General features: G+C 40.4%; 1 protein-coding gene across 9 annotated transcripts in view; it reads left to right on the plus strand.

Moving 5' to 3' along the window:
• The window catches only part of brd4 (bromodomain containing 4), a 142,961-nt gene that overhangs the window by 52,790 nt on the left and 76,928 nt on the right, over positions 1 to 13,243 (plus strand). For all 9 annotated transcript variants that reach the window (XM_078429245.1, XM_078429244.1, XM_078429243.1 and 6 more), the window contains 3 exons: positions 967 to 1,105; positions 3,206 to 3,516; positions 4,107 to 4,538. In XM_078429245.1, the coding sequence (XP_078285371.1) occupies positions 967 to 1,105; positions 3,206 to 3,516; positions 4,107 to 4,538 (882 nt within the window). The remainder of the gene's footprint in view (positions 1 to 966; positions 1,106 to 3,205; positions 3,517 to 4,106; positions 4,539 to 13,243) is intronic.

Genomic DNA, 13,243 nt, shown 5'->3' on the forward strand with positions numbered 1-13,243 from the left:
ATATTAAGACCTGGAAGGTCTTTTTTTAATCTGGTTTCTAATATATTTTCAATCGGAGCACCTGGGATTGAGGTAGTTGAAATGTGTAGGAAGGAACTGCAGATGCTGGTTTAAACCGAAGATAGACACAAAAAGCTGAAGTAATTCAGCGGGACAGGCAGCATCTCCGGAGAGAAGGAATGGGTGACGTTTCGAGTTGAGACCCTTCAAGGATCAGCATCTCTCCAGTGATGCTACCTGCCTGCTGAGTTACTCCAGCTTTTTGTGTCTATTGAGGTACTTGATGTGGATGAGGAATAGTTAATGAATAGAAAAGGGTAGAAATAAACATACAGTTCTAATGTACTCTTTATTCCGAAAATTCCGTTTTTTAGTCACTATTGGTTTGGGGAGCTGTAATCTATCGAGTGCCACAAGGGTCATTGTTGCAGTGCAGCTATTCACGGCCTGTTTTATCGATAGGGATGAGAGGATCGGATGTAATATCTGAAGAATTTGCTGCCATTTCAGAACAGGGTGGCATGCTGGTTATGTGGAAGATAGTGATGAGCTTAAAGGGGATAGAGACAGACTGAGTGAATGGAAGAAGACTTGCTAAATAAAATGTGGAAAACTGAGGTAATCCACTTTGGTAGAAAATCAGTTTTTTAAAAATGGTGGAATTTGAAGTTTTGATATTCAGAAGAATCTTGGTCTCATTTCCTACTGCTGTAAGTCATTGTGCAGAACAAAACCTAAAGCTATCTTGCCAGAATTGCATAAGACCCAGTTGAGATTCAACCTAGAATATGGTGTGCAGGTCTAGTATCCTACTTAAAGTTGCACCTTTGAGAGGGAGTGCAGCTAAGCTTCAACAGACTGACATGACATCCTAAATGAAGCTAGACTTTTTGGTCATTAAAATGTCTTGATGTTTGAGCTATATTCAAAGTAAATGTACAAATAGATTTTTCTTTTCTTGAGCAGCAGGGGGATGATATAGTCTTAATGGCAGAAGCTTTGGAAAAGATATTTCTTCAGAAAATTTCAGAGATGCCACAAGAAGAGATTGAAGTACCCATCCAGCCTACCAAAGGATCACGGGGACGAAGCAGAAAAGAAGCAGGTAGGGTGTATCTTTTTTTTAAACAGTAGTGCTAAATTTAATATCATTAGACTGTTCGCAATCTGAGAATATTTGACTATGATTGAGTGTCATTCCACTACGATCATCAATGATACAGCAAACTGTCAAGCGCTTGACAGCACTTGGTATTCCAAGGGTATGCTTCTTAATTTTCCCTCAAAAAAGTCTAAATTTGCAGAAATGTTTGATAGCATGATCCACATATATACCTTTATGACGGAGATTTTCCATAAACCTATAGTTTCCATTAATATGTGTTTTTTTTTTAATGTGTTGGCCACGAATGGTTAAATAATTCTCTGCTTACTGGGTCTCGTTAGACAAAATGAACAGATTCTCTCTTGAAGCCCTTCTCCCAATGGAAATGTTGAGAGAACATGTAAGTGCGGCATCCAAATTCATTGTTGCTCTCACTGATCAGCAGAGGGGATTGCTCCACTGAATGAATAATACAAAAATATTTGGACAACTTTGAACTGCTTCCTGCTCAGGAATCGTCATGATAACACGAGAAAAATTGATTGATTTATGTTGGATCTTGAAACATTATTCAATCTTTAATATTTAGCTGATTCAGGAAATGGTTTAGCATCTCCTATAGAAGGCAAACGCTGTCCTGCCCATTTGTAATCGTTTTTAAACCATAATCTTAGTATTGAGGCATTCTATTTACATCACACAAGGACTTCACAGTGGTACAATAATTAGCCCCGTTGACTCTCAGCTCCAGAGATTGGGGGCTCAATAATGACGTATGGTATTATCTGTGTGGGATATCATACACATATATATATGTATGTATATATGTGTGTGTGTGCATACTTGTCTAATGTTGGTGCATGTCTGGGAGTTAATGGGGATGAGCAAGGGAGAAAATTGTATTTGTGTTTGATTTTTTGGATGGATGCAATGGGCCAAAACCCTATATTGTATGCCATGAGACTGGTAATGAGATTCAACCTAAATAGTAAAAAGTAGAGTCCTAAAGAGCACCCAATAAAGTTTTGTGGCAGGATTACTCTTTTCAAGTATGTGCAGATTGGTGGTCCCATTTCGTTTCAATTTTTGACAAGATGGGTAAGTTTGTTGTTGCTTATTAGTTTGTGAACCAATACATTTCTCTGATATACCGTTACTGCAAAATTCCTTTGTACACGATGCCTTGATGGGGATGGTTGGGAAGTTTTGAATTTATTATGGTGAGGCAGGGGGGAAACAGGTTTCAGTTGACCACAGGTTGACTGACCAGTGTAGCTGGGACATGTTGGCCAGTGTGGGCAAGTTAGGCCAAAGGGCCTGTTTTCACACCTAGGAGTCTCTAGGAGAGTGTGTGGGAGGTAGACATGTATATCAGACCAGAGGGTGATCTGCAGTGAGGGAAAGTTGATTGGAAAGGCACACAACAGAAGCCAGTTGTTAGTGACTAAAACAGACCTTTCATCTATCTGAGTAGCAATGATGTCCCCTGACCACATGCATGTTTACTTCATGAAATGGTTCATCTCTTGTTTGCATGATATTCAATGCATTGTGCACCATCAGGCATTAGCGCAGTGTGTGCATGAAGGAAACCATATTGCAAACTTCTCTTTATAACTATAATAACAGAATTTTATCAGCAAACTGATCATTTAGCACAGATAATTGTTTGTGCTATTTCATTGAAATTCCAAGCTCTTTTGTGCTGGTTATTCACAAATTTTGTTAGACTTTAGTATTGATCAGTTTCTTCCTTTGGTATTCAACCAGAAGTAAATGTTGCGCTTTTTTGGGTACCTATCAAAATTCTGTTTTCTTGCTCTTGTATCTTCCCAAACCAGAGAAGTTGATTACGTTGGTAGACACAAAATGCTGGAGTAACTCAGCAGGACAGGCAGCGTGTCTGGAGAGAAGGAATGGGTGACGCTTCGGTTCAAGACCATTCTTCAGACTTGATTATGCTATTGTCCACTGAATCTTAACATTGTTACATTTTTATGTACATTTTAAACATGGCGACTGGAAAGCTTTTTGAAATTTATTTGAAATTTTGTGACCGCTTTGAATATTTAATGTAACTGACTCTTTTTGTGTTTTTAGTTCAGTCTAAAACCAACGTGTCAACTGTACAGACTGTCACACAGACGACAATGCCAGTATCAGCACCAGCACCAGCACAACCACAGCAGCCACCACCTCAGCGGGCACCTCAGGCATCTCAGCCTGCACCATCACAGCCACAGCTTCCATTGGTATCTGTGCCGGCACCCACGCCCCAGTCATTTCCTCCTGCGACTCCTGACTTGATAGTCCAGCCTCCAACCACAACAGTGTCTCCGCACACTTCAGCACCCCCAATGCCGACACTCACGCCAACAACTGTGATGACAACAGCACCACAGCCTTTAAAGGTAATTACGTCTACAGTAGCATTCCCTCCAGAGTGTTTCATTAGTATTTACTCTTGGCTAACTTTGCCCACGCTAGGGTATAGTTCCAAGTATGCAGGATTTAATGGCCTCGTATATATGTCCTCAGGAAGGTATCAATAAGTTAGTAATTTGTGGACAGGAAAACATTGACAGGAAAATTGATCGTTAATGACTGAGTTTCCAAATTGGATGTGTTTATTGAATTCTGTTTTTCACATTGGAAAATATTGATGACTTTATGGCTGAATTTGGGGAAGAGTTTGAGGTACAAGAACTGCGAGAAAACAAGAAGAATGAGATATGGGTTGGAATTTTCATCCCTTTCATTCTGATATCAGAAATTGGCTCTGTCTATTCTCGCGAAATAGTCAGAATTCAGGTATTCTCCAATGTAAAGGGGAAAAAAAAAATATTTTGTAGTAGTGGGGTCCATTTTACAAATCTTTTTTAACAGATCATTGACCACCAATGCAGATAATAAATTAATTCCCTTATTTGTCATTTGCTGTTAATTTAATATTTCCTCAATTAGGATATTTGAATCTAAAATGTTCTCTTTTATTTTTAAGCATAAAAAGGGTGTGAAAAGGAAAGCTGATACAACAACACCAACAACCAATGTTGCAGTGAAGAGTCGAGAGTCTTCTCCGTTAATGACTGAACCCAAACCTGCAAAGATCCCTTCCAGAAGTGGCAGACCTCCCAAACCCGCAAAGAAAGAGATTCCAGACTCACAACAGCAAATTCATCTTGAGAAGAGTGTGGGTGGAGGTGTTGGGATTGTCGGAAGTGGTGGTGATGGCAGTGGCGGCGAGGTTGTGGTCGGCAGTGGAAAAGTTTCAGAACAGTTGAAGTGCTGCACTGGGATTCTAAAGGACATGTTCGCCAAGAAGCACGCAGCCTATGCCTGGCCCTTCTACAAACCTGTGGACGTAGAAGCCTTAGGACTGCATGATTATCATGACATTATAAAACACCCAATGGATCTCTGTACTATTAAAGTAAGCCTATACTTTACAGTGTCTTTCAGCTGTAATTTTAGCTCTTGTATTATGAAACACCATTGAAGCAGCGCTGATTACTATGAGGTGTCCGTCGTCTTGTATTGAATCTTTTATCAATACTTAAAATAACCTGTGCTTTATTTCATTGTCTGCCTTCAGACAATGTAATATCAGAATCTCAAAATTGAAGATATCAGAAGTTGCATGGGCTGAGAACTTGGTGCACTTCACAGTATTGAGGTCCTTTTGAATTGTAATGTGGTCACTGCGGAGACCAAATGGAACCCAGAAAAGGTTTGAATTCCTGCGTGTTGGCAAGATGAAGCACATTTATTCTCTCAGGAGGTTGTACGTTTTTGGAATTCCTTTCCAAAGGGCAGTTCAGGTGGTCTTTGAATATATTTTTTAAGATGGGTAGATTTCTATTGGCACATGGATGAAATAATAAATGAAGCTGCATAAATGGGAACACAGAGTTGAGGTTATGGTCAAATCAACCGTGCCCTTGATAGACCCATTTGCCCGCTTCTGCTTGATTGATATGCATGTATGCTATGACATACATACCGATTATATGATTGTTGTCAGTTTTATTTAAACTTGAGCTGCATGTGACTGATTTCCTTGCAGTCAGTCTTTTTTTGTGAAGAGAAAATATTAATTGTGGCATTATAATTCTGCATTTAATAATCAGCTCTGTCTGGCAATGTTGTTATGTTCATAAATACCATTCAGAAATCTTAATCTGAACCTATTCTGTGCCAATTAGATTGGCTTTGGAATAGCACATGTCATTTTTTCTTTTGTTCAACCTATGTCATTCGAATTGGTAAATACAGAAGAAATTGTCAAGCAGCTTGTCAAGTTACAAACTTGCAAAACGCGAGGTGCTGGGGTAATTCGGCATCTGTCAAGGGGATGGATAGGCAACGGGCGAGGATGTTTTGGATTGGGATCTTTGGGAGGATCCCAACCCCAAACATCGTATATCCATTCCCTCCACAGGTTCGATCCTGACTAAGGATGCCGTCTGTAAGGAATTTATACGTTTTCCCTGTGATCACATGGATTTTCCCTGGCTGCTCCAGTTTCCTCCCACATTCCAAAGACGTACAGGTTTACAGGTTAATGGCTTTAGTATAAATTGTAAAGTGTTAGTGCATGGGGATTGCTGGTCGGCACGAACTTGGTGTGCCGAAGGGCCTGTTTTCTTGCTGTATCTTTAAACTAAACTAAACAAATATAACTACAGTCGTGTAATCCTTTGGAGGGTGTTGAATCTTGGGTATTTCCAACCCTGGAGACCTGTACCAGCTTGGTTATGTTCATGTGAAACAGCAAAATTTGAGCATCAAGGAATATAGGGATAGTGTGCTGAGATGGGAGATCAGCCATTGTATCGATGAATGGGGAACTATATGGCCTATTCCTGGTCCTAATTCCAATATTCTTGTGCAGCCACTGGATTTGTCCTGGCAATTCAGGCTTGTGTAGATTTTGTAGCAGTTTATCATGTGGTTTATGAGGTGAACTTGACTTTCAGAATGAAACTCTCCCGCATTAACATATGGGGTGGCATAGTGGCGCAGCTGGTAGAGCAGCTGCCTCACATCACCAGAGACCTGGGTTCAATCCTGACCTTGGATGCTCTCTGTGTGGAGTTTGCAGATTCTCCCTGTGGCTGCGTGTTTTTCCTCCAGTGCACCTCCCACATCCCAAAGCCACGCGTGATTGTCGGTTAGTTGACCTCGAGTGTTTTGCCCCGGGTGTGTACAGAGTGGATGTGAAAGTGGACAAGTGATTGATCGGTGGGCGGCATGGACTCTGTGGGCCGAAGGCCCCTTTCTTTCCATGATGTATCTCGAAAAACTAAACTAGACCAAATAGTTAGCATTCTCTTTCTAATTGTTTGGGTGATAAATTACAAATATAACTTTCATTTCAACGTAGCCACAATATATTTAGAAGCACTGTAGCTGCAGTGTCATTGGTTGACATTGTGTATAGGGCACTCAAAATCTGCTGGCCCCCCAACTGTATTTACAACCTTCTGTTTGTAGAAATGTTTGATTGGTTTCAAGTATTTCCCACATACTAGTGAGATGCAAATGAAGCTCTGAGCAACACTACTTAAAGGCACAAAGTCGCAAATTGAAGAGAACTTGGAAGTTACTGGGGCGAGGAAAGTTGAACAAATTTATGCACACCTGAGGGTTAGTTGATTAGTGGCCTGTAATTTAATGGGATAGTCCAAGTGAAGGGGGTATATAGGGTGAATGCATGGAATCTTTTGCCCAGAGTGGGGGAATCAAAAACCAGAGGACATAATTTTAAGGTGTGAGGGGACAGATTTAATGGGAACCTGAAGGGCAACTTTTCCATACTGACGGCAGTGGGTAAATGGAATGACCTGCCAGAGGAGGTAGTTGAGGCAGGTGTTACAACACCATTTAAAAGACATTTGGGCTGGTACATAGGTAGAAAAGGTTTAGAGGGATGTGGACCATATGCAGACAGGTAGCAGCATAGATGGGGGTATCTTGCTCAGCATGGGTAAATGTGGGCCAGAACGCCTGTTTCTCTGCTGCATAACTCAAAATATAAAATTTAATGTCACTGATTGCATTATTCCAATAATATGGTGAAAATTATTCTTTTGTGCTGAAGTTCTAGTTAAAAATAAGAACAATAAGCTGTAGTATTCAGTAAGATTATTTAGTCTACTCTGTCATTCAACATGCTTATGGCCAAGCCATTCTCTACCTCAACATCACATTCTCACTCTCAAGAGCTTTTGGCTCTGCTTTATTTCAGAACTCTAATATCTTGCTTTACTACTGCGATAATAATTACACATTCATTTTATAAATTGTTCAAGATTATGAAGTGATCAACTACAATGATACAATAGTATAAGAAAATAACTGCAGATGCTGGTACAAATTGAAGGTGTTTATTCACAAAATTTGAGGAAGGATATTCTTGCTATGGAGGGCGTGCAGCGTAGGTTCACTAGGTTAATTCCCGGAATGGCGGGACTGTCGTATGTTGAAAGGCTGGAGCGATTGGGCTTGTATACACTGGAATTTAGAAGGATGAGGGGGGATCTTATTGAAACATATAAGATAATTAGGGGATTGGACACATTAGAGGCAGGAAACATGTTCCCAATGTTGGGGGAGTCCAGAACAAGGGGCCACAGTTTAAGAATAAGGGGTAGGCCATTTTAGAACGGAGATGAGGAAGAACTTTTTCAGTCAGAGAGTGGTGAAGGTGTGGAATTCTCTGCCTCAGAAGGCAGTGGAGGCCAGTTCGTTGGATGCTTTCAAGAGAGAGCTGGATAGAGCTCTTAAGGATAGCGGAATGAGGGGGTATGGGGAGAAGGCAGGAACGGGGTACTGATTGAGAGTGATCAGCCATGATCGCATTGAATGGCGGTGCTGGCTCGAAGGGCTGAATGGCCTACTCCTGCACCTATTGTCTATTGTCTATTGTCTATAAAATGCTGGAGTAACTCAGCAGGTTAGGCAGCATCTCGAGAGAAGGAATGGGTGACGTTTCGGGTCGAGACCCTTCTTCAGACTGATGTCGGGGGCGGGACAAAGGAAGGATATAGATGGAGACAGGAAGATAGAGGGAGATCTGGGAAGGGGGAGGGGAAGAGAGGGACAGAGGAACTATCTAAAGTTGGAAAAGTCGATGTTCATACTGCTGGGCTGCAAGCTGCCCAGGCGAAATATGAGGTGCTGTTCCTCCAATTTCCGGTGGGCCTCACTGTCCTCGCAGCTCTCAGGGATAGAGAAATCCTAAGATTCATATTCAAAAGAACTTCCTCCTTTTCATATTAAATTGATGGCCTTCTAAATTGGTGAAACCCAACTGCTACGAAATATCCTCGGCATTCGTCTGTCAACCTCTGTTATAATTTTATATTTTTCAAGAAGATTTTGCACACCAGTGAGTATAGGCTCAGCCTCTCTCATGTCAAGCCCTTCATGCCAAGAACCAATCTAGTGAGTCTTCTCTGATAACTTGAAGCAAATGCCGCAATAAATCTCGTGGAAGTAGAGAAATTGAATAGGATGAAAATAGAGGCACTTAACATTTGATGGTCTCTTCAGTGGGGAAAAAAGCAGATAGCTTTGAAGTATCTTCATGATTGTTGAAGTAAATGTGGCAGCAGTAGAGTGGTGCCAGGGGATGACTAGAATGCAGCTGTGGGAACGTTTAGAGTTAGTAATTTAAGCAAAGGGGTGATGCGGAAAAAAATAGGGACTAATCATTGTTGACCTGTGGTGATGAAATTCCTTATGGATGTTACCTTAGACTTTAAAGGCCATAGTTTACTGTTGAATCAAAGGTTCCTAAGTTGCACATCGTGAAAAAGACAGTAAACAGGATATAGAATATGGAAATGCATTGATTTAAAACAGGAAATGGTGTGAAGTTGTGCATTTGGGAAAGAATGAGAAGCAGTTTGAATTGGATGGCAAAATCTTTTCAAATATGAAGCAGGAAAAAAAACTGAGAGTAAAGGTTCTCAGCCTTGAGGCTCCAGGCCAATTTGGATTTGCAAAGATTTAAGGAAATAGTAACAAAGATGCTTGATAAGTAATCAGCATATTTATAATATGACTAGACCAAGTGGACCCGTTGGGTCCAAACCTCTCCTGCATTGGTGCAGCACGCTCTCCTCCCCCTCCCCTCCCCCTACGCCCTCCCCCATCCCCTTCACCCCTCCCTACCCTCCCCCCCCTCCCCTTCCCTCGCTCCCCCCTCGGCCCAACCATGGAGCCGTTGCCAGGCGGGCAAGGGGGGACAGGGAAAAGGCACTGACCTTGGCCCCGTTTCTCCTGCGGGCCGGGCATGGAGCCAAAGAGTCGCCTGCAGCTCAGCTGCGATCGGTGGGGATGGCCATCTTGTGGATCCTCTGCCGCGCACTCCACCATGGGAGGAAGGTAGGCACGGGAAAGGCCGGGACGGGCGGAGGTCCTCCAGCTGGTCCTCCCCATGTGCAGGAATGTATTTGGAAGCAAGGACCTCAAATTTGTGTACGTAAGTTTCATGGACCCTTGGGTTAACATAATTTGGGATAGTTTACCAAATTAAGCAAGTTTCTTTCATGCTCAGCTAAAATCTTGCCTGGCATTAAATTTTAGGAAGGTTGACAATGCCTTGTAGTGAGTGTAACAGAGATGAATTGATGAAGGCTATTTTGATACAGGACATGGACATTTTAATCATATGCAAAACTGGGGAAGCTGGGCACAATTTACTTGGTGCACAGATGGTTAAGGGAAAATTTAATGGAAGTATTATGATCATGTCTCCTGAGTGAATTAGTAAAAAAAGGTTTCACCTGGCTGGAACTGGAAGATGCAAATTTCATGTCTTTGACAAGAAGACTATCTTCCATGCTGTAAGTATCTGCATCAATAATTTGGAACTGCATTTGTAAATCAAAAATTGTATGCTTGATATGTGAAATTAAAGCTAAATTTTAAATAGCAGCTAGATAAAATATTTTATGGTAGTCATTAATGGCTGGATACAGTACGTATTACATTAGTTTCATTATGATCAGCATTCGGGACATTTGTTTATAGGGTGTTTATTTAATGAAATGAAAGAATTATAGGAAGTATATGCAGAGTGATACAATATTGGTAGCTATAGTAAATAGATTTTTCTGATTTAGTAATTGGTGTACAGACATTGCTCAGGAACAGAGCCCTTGCATAGCATGGAGACTGCATGTACAATTCAGTGATTTCAGCAAATATCTAAAAGATTGTGACTGTAGCCAAATCAGCTTGTTTTTTTCTTTTTTTCTGATAGTAGCTAGTAGCAACACACCAAAGCTATTTCAATGTTCAACTCTGTCCAAATTCTGTTCAGGGCCTGTGACAATCAAGGTTTCAAGGTCAGTTTATTATCACATGAACCAATTAAGGTACTGTGAAATTTGAGTTGCCATACTAAGTCACACAACCACATAAAAGTCAACATAAACATCCATCACAGTGGATTCCATATTCATCACTGTGATGGAAGGCAATAAAGTTCAATCTTCTTCCTCTTCCCCCAACACACACGCCGCACGTGCGCGCGCACACACACACACACACACACCTAAAACATGCTTTTTAACACATACTAAAAATAACAAAAAGAAAGAAAGGACAGGCAGACTGTTGGCGAGGCAGCCACTGCTGGTGGCGCCACCTGGTTTCCATTCACAGTTGTCAATTATAAATCAAATCTTTCACAGATATTTGCTGAAATCACTGAATTTTACAAGCAGCCCCCATGTTATGCAAGAGCTCCAATCCTGAAAAATATCTGTACGCTGATTTCTAAGTCGGAATAATCTGTTTGCTGTAGCTACTCATATTGTATCACTCTGCATTGTAGCTTTAAAACTAACACCTGAAGAGGTTGAACACTGATGTGAACACTATTTGTCATCTACTTACCGTAGGCAATCATTGTCACAGCTGGTATAGTCATCCTTGGACCTACTTGTACTCCACAAAGCATTTGTCTGTTTCTTGGTAATCTACTGATCTTCTCTACTGTAAATTTATTTTTATTTTAGTTGTCTTAATGAATTTTTGACAAATCAAAGCTATGTTGATAGACACAAAATGCTGGAGTAATTCAGCGGGACGGGCAGCATCTCAAGATAGAAGGTATGGGTGAAGTTTCGGGTCGAGACCCTTCAGTCTGTAGAAAGGCCTCGGCCAGAAACGTCACCCAGTCCTATCCACCATGTGTCTATCTTCGGTGTAAACCAGCATCTGTAGTTCCTTCCTACACAAAGCTATGTTGATTACAGACAGACATTGGCAATCAGGGTCCAAGACCCTGCTGGTGTAAACCAGCATCTGTTGTTCCTTCCTATACAAAGTTATGTTGATTACAGACAGACATTGGCAATCAGGATCAAGGATGTAATTTTTCTCAAATTGCATTAATCTCGTAGATCAAATCTCATTTAAAGGCAATAGTTTATTATCATGTAATAACAAGCAGCCCTTTCTTTAAAGAAATCTTGGTTCCTGGTGCACATGGGTTGCCTTTACTTGTGTTGCCTGGAACATGTGATATGCAAAAATCGGATTAGTGGCACGATTGACAACAGTTAGTGTAATTGTCATAGGCCCCTAAACAGAATTTGGTCAGAATCGAACATTGAAATCGCTTTGAGTGTTGCTACCAGTTAATATTTTTTTTAAATAGAAAAAGCTGACTGATTTGCCTGCACGGTTGCAATCTTTTTGTAGATGTTTACTCAAATCACTGAATTGTATAGACAGTCAGTCCCCATGTTATGCAAAGGATTCGTTCCTGTGAAATGTGTTTGAAGGCACAGCAGATGCTGGTTTAAACCGAAGATATACACGAAAAGCGGGTGTAAATCTGCGGGTCAGAGAGCATTTCTGGAAAAAATGAATAGGTAATGTTTCGGGTCGAAATCATTCTTCAGACTGGGGAATGTCTGTGAGCTGTTTTCTCAGTCAGAAAAATCGGTTTACTCTGCTCCTCATATTGTATCACTTGCTATAATTCGTTCATGCTATAATTGTTTTCTGAAGCATTCTTATTCATCTTTCATATTTTAAATATGACTAAGAATGCTCCAGAAAATTGCAAGTCATTGAAACTCATTCATCTATCAGAAAGGTTAATGAGATTCTACAAACAAGAGACAGGTTTCCTGTACTGAGCTTGTAATTGTGTTTCCAGTCATCGCTGACTAATTTATTTGTAGCTCGGTAACAATTTAGCATGCTGCTACAATTACATTTCCATATGTAGCAGAAAAGAAGCTTCCACAATTATTGGTTACCTGTACTTCTCCATCAAATGATAATGTATTGGAGCATAGGCATAACACACTCTTTTTTGATATTCATTTTACTTGAGTTCAAGTTACAAGTTCAAATTGAACTTCATTCTACTGTGAATCCTAATGTAGGTTATGATTAGATTTTCTTTTGCAGGATATGATTCTTTTGATCTTTATAAGATCAAACTGGGATTAAATGCAATTATTGAGTAGACTGGAAACATCATAATCCGTTATATACAATCCTTAACATATTTACATGAAGGAAACTGATTAAACATTTAACTGAAACTAATTTTTCAGTTAATTATTCAATTTCCATGGAAAAGGTTTTTAACTGCAGTTGAGTAAATAAGATTACATTTTGCTGCAAAGTGACAACGTATATTTATTACAGTGTAGATTTTTGTTCCACATGCAGTCTCCTTCCTCAGTCTCATCACTGATCAGTATGAGAGAACTGGATTGTACACCAGCATTAAAGTTGTGGGGCATTTGCAGAGTAGGTTTTGAAGGTTGTTTTAATACAGGGATGCGCCTTTTATACATGGTGTTGTAAGCAAATGTGCACTTAGGGTAAGTTGAGTACTTTTATTTCTGATCGTTGTCTTGGGATGCTTTTGGCAATATTTTCTTCTTAGTGCCTTGGCCCTGGTATTTTTCCCACCAGCACGATTAATTATGTTGTGTCATTCTAAAACTTGGGTGACCAAGAGAGAAGAACCGAGGCAGTGAAATGGCCGTTAGTTTTAAACTGGATAAATAGAATTTCTTGCTTGTCAAACCCCAATCCAACTCCCATAACCTCCAGTTTAATTGTGGAAAATAAAGATTTTCATATCTGAGTGAA

The sequence above is a fragment of the Rhinoraja longicauda genome, chromosome 37 (genome assembly GCF_053455715.1).
Source record: "Rhinoraja longicauda isolate Sanriku21f chromosome 37, sRhiLon1.1, whole genome shotgun sequence".
In the NCBI taxonomy this organism is placed as follows: domain Eukaryota; kingdom Metazoa; phylum Chordata; class Chondrichthyes; order Rajiformes; family Arhynchobatidae; genus Rhinoraja; species Rhinoraja longicauda.